At 38.2% G+C, this 13,079-nt stretch overlaps 1 protein-coding gene across 1 annotated transcript in view; it reads left to right on the top strand.

The window, feature by feature from the left end:
* Positions 1-9,965: 9,965 nt before the first annotated feature.
* Positions 9,966-13,079, top strand: part of Mttp (microsomal triglyceride transfer protein) — a 41,890-nt gene continuing 38,776 nt past the window's right edge. The window contains exon 1 of the mRNA XM_055628183.1: positions 9,966-10,124. Within this exon, the coding sequence (XP_055484158.1) occupies positions 10,064-10,124 (61 nt within the window). The 5' untranslated portion in view covers positions 9,966-10,063. The remainder of the gene's footprint in view (positions 10,125-13,079) is intronic.

The raw sequence follows: 13,079 nt of genomic DNA, 5'->3' as shown, positions 1-13,079 counted from the left end.
AGGCTGGCATAGTGGCTGCCAGATCTTTCAGCAGCTGTTCAGTTGCCCCTGTGGGATCTGTCTTATAAATAATGATACATTTTTAGAGGTGATGCCTAGTATCCTCGATATTTAAAAGAATTTTTAAGTAATGAGAAAATCCTCATTTTAATGATGTCACTGATTTTGACTTGGTTATTTGATCTTGTAATTGCAAAATCATTCCAAAGTATGAAAAAAAGAAAAAGTACCAGTAAGAAAACTGCAGTTTAGGGCCTGGAGAGATGGCTTAGTGGTTAGGAGCACTGTCTGTTCTTCCAGAGATCCTGAGTTCAATTCCCAGCAACCACATGGTGGCTCACAACCATCTATACTAGGATCTCCCGCATGCAGGTTTACATGCAGTCAGATCACTCATATACATTAAATAAATAAATAAATAAATAAATAAATCTTTAAAAAAACAAAACATAACTGCAGTTTAGCCAAAGACAAAAGCATATTAAAAGTCTGAGGTAAGGCCATGTGATGTGAAGCAGTCATTGGTTTATAAACCTCATGTTTATTTAACACATTTTTAAAAAGTTCATTGTGTTTGTTTTAGATTTTATACAATAATGACTAACTACTTATGTCTAGCCTAAAGGAATTAAAGATCCAGAAGTGAATCCATACTTAAGAGGCCTATAGACATAAAGAAACAAGTGAATATTTCTTGAGCACATAGTTTCAGAGAGCTTGTAATTTTGCTCCATCTTGGAATATAAACAGTTTGTAAATATAAAAAAGAAAAATAACAGTGGAAACAAAGACAAAAACGTGATGGCTTTACACACTGACTAAAAGCAATTGGTAGAAGAAGGAAGAAGAGCTCTAAAGATGTTTTTAATTTGAACAATGGTAGAAATATAATTCTTTCAATTGGGTAATTTAGAGAACATTGGAAGGAAATTGTGTATAAAAGAAAACTATAGCAAGTTTGGATTTAAATATATATATATTTATATATAATATATAAAAATATTATGTATATATGGAATCTAAATAGAAACAGATGTTACAACCAATAGTATGTTTGTGCTTTGAGCCAATATAAGAGGTTTCCATGGGTCACAAACCTATAAAATCTGTAGGATCAGGAATGTAATGAGAGAATTTATCTGCAGGGAAGCCTGGGAGGGCGTTTCCTTTTTAATCAGAGTACAAGCTCCAAGTGGCAATATGGCCCCAGACCTTAAGTCTTAAAAGAGCAGTCAGAACTTGAATTTGTGTGAAATCTGGTTTGTTAGTGTTGACACTGTTTTGCTTTTTAAAATATGGAGGAGCCATTATAGAAAATAACATAAGAGTTTCTGGAGAAGTTTAAAATAGAACTATATACATAAAACTGAGAAAATTATATTACTGCCTCTTAGATATGGGCACGCCTATGTTCTTTGTAGCATTCCTCGTCACCAAGATAGGGAAACCTGTATCTGTCAGTGTCAGCAATTGAACAAATTAAGAAACTGTTAAATAAGCATATATAATGAGCTATTAGTCCTGAAAAAAAAAATGAGATCTTGGCATTTTCGTAAGTATGGATGGGCTTAGAAGACATTGTACTGTGAAATAAGTTAGACACAGGTAAGTGTTTGCACTTATGCATGGAAAATAATATTCAAATCCACTGAAATAGGGGATAAATCAGCAGTTATCAGGAAGGGGAAGTGCAGGAGAGGTTGAGGAAGATGTGAGTTAGAGTTGCATGTATAAATCTAAAGAACACGTGTGGAACATGAGGGCTGTAGGTCAGAGCTGTTCTGTAGATTATTTCTATACCAATGAAGTATGTTTTAGTGGCTCTCATCACAAAGGAAACAATAGTTGGTTAACTGTGAGTGATAGACATGTTAATTTGTTTCACCATAGCAACCATTTTACTATTCATATGTAGCTCAGAGTGTCTTGTATGCCTTAAATGCATGCATACATCAACAGAAAAAATAAGGTTTATGTGATTTAATCACAAATAAATATTGAACACCCTAAACAAATAATATCTGTGTACCGATTCCAGACAATTGGCAACCAGTTTGTCAAGCCGGACTGCAGATTGCATAGTAAGGAGAGGGCTCCAGATAGCACAGAATTTTAGGACACAAAACATGGTAATAAGTGCACTTTATGAGTTCCTCCATATGTTTGGCCACATTGAGCACTAAAAAAATTTATTTTTGTCAATCCAGTTATGATTTTAAGTCTGAGTAAGTTGAGAGTGGTAGGTGGAGGGAGGGCAGGCAGAGTGACACTTGTGTGTATTTTAATTTCAGCCTGGATTGGTCAGATTCTGGCACCATTTATAGGTGCCAGAATACAAAACAAACAATGAAGCAGATAAATGGATGAATCCATAAGCCAATATTTCAGAATAAATAAACCTGGATACAGTTTTAAATGATAAAATATGAAAACAAAATGAAAAATTAAATAAAATGGTTCAAGAAAGGAACACTTCTTGAAAAAGTATTAGTTGAGAAAAGAATAAGTATTAAAAAGTGCTTGTGTGCATAAGACATGCCCAAAAGTCCTACCCAGTGAAATACAGTAAGAAATGGAAAGGAAAGGAAATTATAGATGGTGTTGCTGTCTATCACATAAAAAAGTTTCTTAAATCCTCATTTCACTAATCAGCAGTTACGGCAAAACTTTAGGAAAATCCAGCTGATCTATGTTCGAGCAATGTACAGGCTGATCTTGAAATTAAGAACTCTTCACCCCACCTTGTGACACGGATAGAAATCTAACAGATCTGTAAAGAGCCTCAAGGAGGAAATCTGAAAAACAGACAGACAAAATCTTAAGATCTAAATAAATTCAGAGATTTCACATGTACTGGAAATTCAGAATTATAAGAATATGGATACCTATTGCCCACACTACGCTTTTAGGATTTTCAAGAATAAAAGGAACCAGAAAGCATTGAGAAATACCCGATTTTAGGAATGGAAGGAAAAATATACAGGGTGAGCTAGTAACTTATGAACACTGAAAAGAAAAACCCCAAACCTAAACACACCGGCATGATTTGTCAAAGGAACAGAACAACAAAACGGAAAGAACTCATTAGTGGGAGTGGGGTGGGTATTCATATGTGGATGTTTGCGAGTTCACGTGTTTGCTGTGTGTGTGTAGAAGACAGAGGTCAACATCTGGTGTCTTCCTCAATTACTTACTTTTTGAGAAAGGGTCACTTGCTGCATCTGGAGAGCAGCTACTGCCTCCAGGCTGGGCTGGTCAGCAAGCCCCCAGGCTTCTGCATACCCATCTAGTTTGTGGTGAGCACAGCTATGCCTGGCAGCCATCTCCCTAACTCCCTGAAAGAACTCTGAATGAGTAAAAGTAATAAGCAATTATAGCAAGACTAAGTAAAGTAGTATCGGGCCCCCCCCCCCCCCCCGCAAGTCTAAAGTGTCTGTGAGTTCCAATGCAAAGGATCAAATAAAGAAATGGGCAAGAGAAGACAAGAAGCATGCCAAAGAAACACTACTAACGCGCATCACTACTCCACTGCTAGAGAGAGATGGGGGTCAAGAGGGGGTTGAGCGTAGCCCTTTCTTCTAAGGAGTCCAGAACTAAAAAGGAAAAAAATGAGAGTGAAAAATAAGAATAACTTTACATGGAGAGATCTGACAACACCGACCAGCCGGGGACTCAGGTTAACCATACCACACTGATCTTCTCAAACAACGTGATGAAAACATACCCTGAGCTCTGCGATCTTTTGCTGGAATAGTACGCCAAAGTTTCCAACAGAAGAACATTATACAAAATTCCAAAGAGGATTCTTCAATGTAATGTCACTGCCAGGAAGAACCCAAGGGGACATGGCAATCAAATGTAATGTACCCTGGATAGGACGCTGGAACAGAAGGAAAAGGACTCTTTAAAAGCAAATGTAGTCTAAGGACCTTGGAAAGATGGCTCAGCAGTTAAGAGCACTTTCTGCTGTTGGCAGAGGACTCAGGTTGTGTTCTCAGGACCCACGTGGTAGCTCACAATCTTCTGAGGGCTCCTGAACACGTGCTACACATACATATACTCAGACATATACACATAAAATAAGTCTTTAAAAGAACAAATGTAATCAGAGTACAGCTTTTAGTTAACAACTTATAAATACGTGTTTATTAATATTAAATCTACCACATAGGTATAAAACATCAGTTACAGTTGTAATTGGATACAGGCTATTTGAAAGGTCCCTGTATTGTTGTAATTATAATTTGTGAATTTAAACAAGGTTTTTTTAAAGTAATAGAATAGAAGGTAAGAAGATATAAGTAAGATATAAAAGCAAAATAAAAATTATAATAATTAGTAATAGTAACTGGTTTTGGCGAATATTCTCTTAACCCTTTTATGCTCACATTTATATTTACATTTAAACAAGAAATTGTCTCAAAATATCTGCATTTGCTATTTAGTGGTCTACTTCCAAAACACAGTGGACCTATCAATAAATATATTTGTGTAGTATTTTGATGGCTTCATTCTGAATTAATGTTCATTAATTTATTGAACTAATTCCTGCCATTGAATAAATATCTAATTTTGTGACATAGTTTGTTATTTTTTGCATACCTTAAGATCAGTTCAATTCCACAAAATAGTAACATTTAAAGTGTGTGTTTCCTCAAATTTCACTTCTTCTTGCTCTCAGTTTGAAACTTTGGGTTAGAGTCACTATTTTCTTTTGACACAGGGTCTCACTGTGCATAGCCTCGGCTAGCCCAGAACTTGCTAGGTCGACAAAGTTAGTCTTCAGCTCACAGAAAATCTCCTGTCTCTGTCTCCAGAGAGCAGGGATCAAGGGTGAGTGCCACCATACCTTGTATGAAGCAGATTTTTAAAGATACCCTTCGGAAGGATCTTTTAATTGTATTTTTTCTGGAAACATCTTTACTTCTATCTTAGAATTAAAACACTTATTTACACAGCACAGAATCCTTGGCTTACAGTTGTTGACGGGTCTCAGCTACAGATTAACAATATTTACTCTGCATGTTAAAGGCATCATTCTAAAGCACTGGTTCTCAACCTTTTAGCCCTGCGACCCTCTCGTTGTGATGACCCTCAGGCATAAAACCATAAAATTACTTTCGTTGATACTTCATAACTGTAATTTTGCTACTGTTATGAATTGTAAATATCTGACATACAGGATATCTGAAATGTGACCCTTGTGAAAGGGTCACTCGAGCCCAAGGGGTCGTGGCCTACAGGCTGAAGAACTCTGTTCTCAGGCCTGTTTTTTGTTTTTGTTTGTTTGTTGTTAGTGACGTTACTAATTATGCGGTTGTCTGTTTGTTTCCTTTAAGGTGATCTGTCTTCTTATCTGGCTGTTAACATATCGCCCTTTCTATTGGTAGTCTGCATTTTATGATGTTCCGTGCTCTTTCTCCCTCCCCCTGCTCCCGCCCCCGTGTATTATTCTGTTTGTAGTTTGTAGAGCCTCTTAAACCTGTCTGATGCCTATATCTGTGATAGGAAGGAAAATAGCTCACCAAAGGTGCTAACGTCTTAATTCCCAGAGAACATCCATGTTAACAGTGTAGATTAATTTTGGTCACTCGTCGGTTAACCCTCAAGTGAAATGACTGTGCTGGATTGGCCACCTAGGCCTGAGATAACCAACTGTGTTCACACAGTGTGGGAAGCGTATGGGAGAGCTGTTCAGAGTGCTCTGTTGGGAAGGATCCCGCTCGCTCAAGCTGATTGTGAGGGTGTACAAAGGGGGTCATGAGCCAAAGAATATAGGTAGCTCCCGAAAGCTGGAAGCTGTGAGGAAATAAATTTTCCCCCAAAGTCTCCAGAAAGCAGCAAACTTTGCCCACATCTGACTTCAGCCCAATGATACGCTTCCATGGAGAATTTCTGACTTGCAGGACTGGAGGACAAAATTCTGTTGCCCTAAGCCAGTAACTACTTATGCCGACTACAGAGAGTCCATACGGTGCTTTCCAAAAGTTCTGGAAAATTCTTCAAATATGAGCCCCAAATGCCATCTTTTACTTGCTCTCTATCCTCCATCTATTGGCCAATCTTAAATATTTTATATCTTGTTTTTTATTTTGGTGGTTACTGAAAAACTATTGGCTTCTGACTCTGCTATAAATTAGTTCATGTTTATCTTTGTAACTAATTTGACTATAAATGTAATTGAGTTCTATTTTGTACACCTTTAAGAGAAATTTGTACTTCTACTCAATATTTTATGTAGGCTTAAAATGTCTATTTTAAGAAGTGCAATTAAATTATTTTATTATTTCTATCAAAACTGAATTTTTATTTTCTTTATACTCATCTGTTGAAATCACTTTTGCTAGTTCTCTTCAGTCTGTCAACTCAGTTCTAAGTGATAAGACATGCCATTAGAAATCTCTTAGGTTAATGTGATGCACAATGTTTTTCTGATTATTGACAAATATGTGTATATATGTTTATGCATGTTTACTGAATTCTGTTTGAAAAAAAAGACTATGTTTTTATTTTAAATTGCAAATGTCTCATGCCTCAATTTTACATTCATTAAAGTTAGTAATTGAATATTTCTCTCTTTTCAAAAAAATCTTTAACAGTATCTGTTGAACTATATTCTACCATGTCTTAGTACGAAAGACATCATGCAACTGTAAGAATGTTCTTAACAAGGTCTGTTTCTCAGAAATCCACCAAAATGCTAAGTCTCCTACTACATTACAAACACCATCACACTTTAAAACAGTATGAGCTTCTAAGATTGACTTAAAGATTGTCTGAAATCTTCCTTCCTTCTTTCCTTCCTTCCTTCCTTCCTTCCTTCCTTCCTTCCTTCCTTCCTCTCTCCCTTCCTCCTTCTTTCCTTTTTTCCTTCCCTCCCTCCATCCTCCCTCCCTCCTCCCTTCCTTCCTTTTTTCCTTCTGTCCATCCGTCCATCCTTCCCTCCCTCCCTCCCTCCCTCCCTCCCTCCCTCCTACAGTGCCACATTCTAAGAACTGAGCAAATGTTCTGATGACACCCATAGGCTTTTCTTCTTAAGGCTAATCATAGCATCCCGACTTGCCATATCTGTATCTAACAGGGTAACTCATTTCCTTTCAACCTTAAGTGGGCTAAAGTTCATTTATCTTCTAATCTACAGAAATAAGTTAACTCCTAACAACCTATAACACTCAACAGAACACACCTGTACTTTGGAATCAGTCATCCATGGTTAATTTCAGTTTCCTCATTTGTCAAGGCATCTTGGTAGTATGCAGGGTTAGGTACCACTAAAGGGTTTGTGGCAACAATGTTGTTTTATCTACTTTTGGCTGACTAGTACAGAGCAGTGTACCCCTGTATTGTCAGTCTGGAGTACCCATCGCAAAAACAAGTGTTCTGTTAACTTCCACATTAAAATGTCATAGTCCTATGAAAGGGCAGACCAAATTAATAATAATTTCACCCCGTGTTCAAAAATTTAGTTTCTTCTTAATCCCAACTTTCATATTTTTAAAACAAAGATACTACATCTCTCGTTTTAAGTTTCATTTTTCTTTGTTCCTTAAAGTAGTTTTAATCAATTAACCTGAACCAGGAGGAAACTAATGGCCACAAGCAGTACTGAACCAGCTTTTGTTATTTTATGCTCTACTATCATTCTTTTCTGCTTCCTGTACCCTGCAAATTAGCTGGTGAGTTTAGGAGACATCTCATATATTACACTGTTCTCTGTGTTAGAGGCCAATGCTTTGTGCCACACAGAGTTCTTTGAATATGGAAGTGTTTGGCATTCTTATTTCATCTCAGTGAGACAATCATGAGAAGTCTTTTAAAAAAGAGCTATATAAGCCAGATATAAAAGGATGATATCGTGACCAGCAGAAGCAGCCTATCTGTGTGTCTTGTGATGAAACGACTATTGAATATAGTGCTTTCTAGTGGAAATCAAATGCTCAATTGAAACAGCACTCACTTGATTAGGTAATAGTGATATGGCTTTTATTGGTTGGACTCTGATACAAACAACTGACAACTACTAGAACTTTACCCAAAGAGACACGTATCCCACACCACACAGTCTAAGCAACTGTGACTCTGAGATGAAAATGTAAGATATTTATTACGTGCTTGAGTGAGAGCCAAAAAAGTTCTTGATTGAAATACATATGAGTGTAAGCTTAAGAGACGATAAGGGCTTTCTTGGTCTACCTGTCTAATATTGTGAACACATTTGGCAATCTATTAAAATTAAAGCAAAGGTAGACATTGTGGCACATGTGTTTAATCCCAGGACTTGGGAGGTAGAGAAAGGAGGATCACTGTGAGTGGAAAGCTACGAGTTCCAGGTCAGCCAAGCCTGCATAGCGAAGTGTCATCTCAAAAACAAATTATAGTAGCAGCAACAGCAGCTAAATAAAAAGGAAGTGACAAGCACTTTCACAGTACGTTCTATGTGGATATTTAGTATCCACAAATTCTTTTCCAGTAGAGCTTTTTTATTTTTTATTTTTTATTTCTTTTGAGCCTGGCCCCAGGAAGCAGTGATAACAAATGAAATTCTACTTTCAAGAGGAGATTTAAAATAATTTTCACCTTTCAATTCTGCATATAAAAATACATGTCAAGGGCTGGAGAGATAATGGCTCAGAGGCTAAGAGCACTGGCTCTTCTTCCAAAGGTCCTGAGTTCAATTCTCAGCACCTACGTGTTAGCTCATAATCATCTGTAGTGAGATCTGATGTCCTCTTTTGGTGTGCATGCACATATGCAGGCAGAATACTGTATAAATAATAAATAAATAAATCTTAAAAAAAACATGTCAAAGAAAATGCTTGTTTGGAGATTTTTTAATTTTGAATTTCGTTTTGCCAGACTTATTGCTTGCTATCTTTAACTAGGTTCTTTAAAAGATTTAAACTCGAAGTTTGAGGAGTGCTGGGTTTTCAGAGAAGTCGGGATAAAATTAAGAACCCATTTTATACATAAAACATGGCCATGCGTATTTTCATAGACATTCCAATAACCCTTGCTGCCAGACTTTCTTCTTCTTCTCCTCCTCCTTCTTCTTTCTCTTCCACCCCCCCCCCCCCCCCCCCCCCCCCCCCCCCGGCCCCCTGCTCCCCTACCTTCCCCTACCACTGTGACACTTTGTTGTGGAAATGTTTATGTTTCTATGAGGACTCTGGTGGGAGTTTCCTGTGACAAGTGTTGTCTGGGTCAACTGCTGAGGCCTGAGCCTGAGCTACACAAGGGCATTAAAGAGCTCTCCTAAATAATATTTGGCTGCAAAAATGGTGAGAACTGGAACTCATCCTCTGAATCTCTTCTTAGAAATGCAACGGGGCTACCAGTGGCCTCAGTTGGCCTACTAGCACATTAATGATGGTGGTGCTGATTTTCTCCAACCCCTGCAGTTTCTCACATATGAGGAAAATCATCTACATATTAGGGCTGAAAGGCCTAACCCCAGTACTATCTTTATCAGTGTTGGTATGACTTAATTCAAATTTTAGAATTAAGAGTTATCTTTATATCGGTTTATGACTAGTATAGAAATTCAAAACTAACCATAGAAGATGTATTCGGGCTCAGTCAGTTTCAATGTGTTTGGTACTAATTGGACCTCACCACTTTTTAAAATATAAATTAGGGAACTATTCCAGCTATGATAATAATTATGAACTTGAGCAGAAAAGTATTACAACCAGTGATTTTTTTTTTGTCCTGTACCCTCCCCCACCCTCCACCCACCCCTACCCAGTGCCTTCTGCATTTGTAACACTGTGGACTGATTTAGTTTGGATTCCAAGATGAAAACTTGATTTTCCTTCATAAATGAAACAAATGTCTTAGAAGTGAGAGACTAAAAACTATAGCCCACCTACGTTTAATCATTAATAGTGAGCCCTTCCATGAACTTAGGTCCTGATTTTGGAGTTTGGAATCTGACCTTTCCCCTATAGATAAACACTGTTGTCGCAGCTTCTGAGGAGGGTCACTTCCTTGCTGGCTGCCACCAGAAGAGTCCACTTCTCAGTGACTCCTGGGAACTGGATGTGGCAGAGGGTAGCCAGGCAGCATGATCCTGCTCGCTGTTCTTTTCCTCTGCTTCTTCTCCTCATATTCTGCTTCTGTTAAAGGTAAGTTTATGTTTCCGCTTCCTAAACTTGAATCTCAGTCTCCCCTTCGCTCTCTCTCTCTCCCTCTCCCCCAACCCTTACTATGTATGTGGATATTGAAAGAGTCCCTAACTACACAATTTTTAAAAGTTGGAATAAGACTGGAATATCTGGGGGGTGGGGGGGACAACTAAGTGGAAATGAAAACAAAATTTTAATTTTTGGCTGTCTTATACAGAAACGGGATTCCTTTTCATTTCAGCCCACATTCCCCAGAGAAGTGTGTCTCTAGCTTCAGGTTCTCATTCCTGGAAAACAAATGTGAGCTATTGTTACCTGCTGCTGATGGACGCACAGAATTCATTTGAATTGTAAAATAGGATTAAAAAAAAAAAAAACACAAAAACCCAGTCCTGAAATTTCCTTCTAGTTGCTTAGCAATGAAATACCAAGAAGAATCAGACTTAAAAAAGAAAAAAAAGGGGGAGGGGGATTTGATTGCCAAAGAATTATGAATGAAATGGTAAAGCATGTATGGAATTCTGTTGGCTTTCAAAAGAAGTAGAATAATCCAAGTCAGTGAATTAAAGGAAATAAAGCTATATGATATGGATTTAAAAAATAAGACATCTTAAAATATGTATTACTAGCCAACAGTTTCTGTTTTAAGACGGAAATTACTTTAAAAATAATGTAAGAAAAATACAAAAGAAAAAGCATCTCACGAGGAATGGTTTCAAAGTGGTAGAATGTACTGATTTGAAATCTGTCTATCCACCAGTTTATAAACAAGTTTGGGTTTTGCATTGTTACCTTGTATAAAGATGTCATCTTTTATAGTTCATAAAAAGTTATACTGTTCAAACCAATGATCTAAGGGCAATCTGTCATAGAAGAGGCCAACTTCTAGTACTAGGTATCCTGAGTGATTGATAAAATAATTACACACAGACTTGTTAAATCTGTGGCTCGTGATCATAGAATGAAGTTTGTCTCAAGATGTGTGTGTGTGTCTGAAGTTTCTACTTGAAAAAGGACTACAACATGATACAGAAGGCTAGAATTCAATTATTTCACCAGAGCAAATATGTTTTCAAACTAGATGGAATATTTTCAGTACCTTCAAAAATCATTAGTGCATAAGAAACAACCCTTACCTAGGTGGAAAAAATCTTGTAAGGCATGTAAGACAGTGTTCTATTGTTTCTCTAATACGATGTAAACAGTATAATATAGAACCCAATACCATGATTATTTTGAAGAAAAAATAATGGAGATATAGTAGTTGCTGTGGCTTCTTGCTTGATTCCCATTCTGTAAACTAAAAAGTAGCAAACGCGCACACACACACACACACACACACACACACACACACACCTCAGCAGCATGCAGGCACGCCACCAGCGCATGGGAGAAAGGCGACTTAGAACATGACAGTTTGTTGTGTACAAGCTCCATGACACATCCAGAGTTTTCAGAACCCAAGGCTTGTGCAATTGAGAGGCCGTCTTTGAGAAAACATTACAAAAATACCTTATGCTTACAAAGGTTACTGAGGGAAGATAAGGAATGAGTACAGGTTGCTAGGACCCTCTTCCAAAGACTTGCAAGGAGCCCGGAGAAGTGAGGGGCCTAGGGATTACGCTTCTTCACAGGAGTTTCTCCATTCCATTTTATTTCAAAGACTCTCTTATGCTAAATATAACAAACATACAATATAGCGCTTAATTCCCTCCGTGTACATGGAATGTCCTTTGGGATTAGGGGACCACTGTAGCTTCTCTGCCCTCAGAATGATTGATATGTAACTGGCAAATGCCTCGAGACGACTCTACCTTCCTTAGGATGAAGGTGGTGTGGAGGGCAGTCAGATTTACCGAACACGAACTTCAAAGGCTCAGGGAGCCCCCACCTGTTACAGGTGTGCCTGCTGAGAGTGGATCTGTCCCCAGTACTGACTTGGGTTTTGTTCATGTTGAGCTTTTACTTTCTATTTGCTTTGTCAGCTATTGTACTTCCTATTGGCTTCTTCACTTCCAGTCTTCACTCTGTGCCTGACCCACCCTCAGTCTAAGTCCATTGGCAGTCATCACCCGCTACCTCTGCACCCATCCCTCTTTCTGTCTTACGTTCTCCCATCCGAATCTCAAACTTTTAAGTCAATGATATATTGGATGCCCAGTGTTGCCGGAGCCCTGGACAACATGAACAGAGAACTACCAGAGGAAGGCAAATAACACTGGAGCACCGGCCAGTTATTTGGACCATCTTAAAGTTTGATGAAAAGGTCAGACCCTTGCGGCCTGGTGAAAGAGGGAGAGAAGCGATGGGAAAGCAGAGGCCTTCCTGCTCTGGGCTTCACCTTCCCAGCATAGTCAGGCGCTCATCTGTCATTTGCTCCTTGTTACTGGGAAAGTAAAAGAAAGAAAACATCAGCACAATAGTTTTGAAAGCTTTGGACTTTAAGAAGTACTCCGCCTATACATTTTCCATCATGATTTTCATCAGAAGGCACCTTCCTGTCCATAAACTCAGGTTTCATAAAATCTAAACTTCAAAGTCGGCACTGTGTGTGGGGGTTGAACTTGGAGTTGGCCTTTGTCAGCTCTCTTGTACTGCTTACCTTTTAAAATTGCTGTCAGGATTAGCTAAGACAGCACACAGTACTTTTGTGCCCTATATGGAATTTGATAGATGTCACTAAGAATTAAAAAAAAAAAAGTCTTTCTGGCCAAGATTTCCTTCCTGGCCACAAACTAGTGTTTGAACTGCTACAGAGCAACCAGTTAAAATGCAAGTGAGGTGGAGGAAGAAAAGGAGAACAGAGTTATAGACTGTGTCCCATTCAAGGTCTTCTTGACACCATCTTCCTTCTACATCTCATGCCTCAGGCTTGGCCAACTTGGTGTCTGATGCTTTATCTATCTATCTATCTATCTATCTATCTATCTATCTATCTATCTATCTATCTATCTA

This window comes from Psammomys obesus, unplaced genomic scaffold, assembly GCF_907164565.1.
Source record: "Psammomys obesus unplaced genomic scaffold, mPsaObe1.curated_primary_1811, whole genome shotgun sequence".
NCBI lineage: Eukaryota > Metazoa > Chordata > Mammalia > Rodentia > Muridae > Psammomys > Psammomys obesus.
This window is presented reverse-complemented; position numbering and strand designations above follow the sequence as displayed.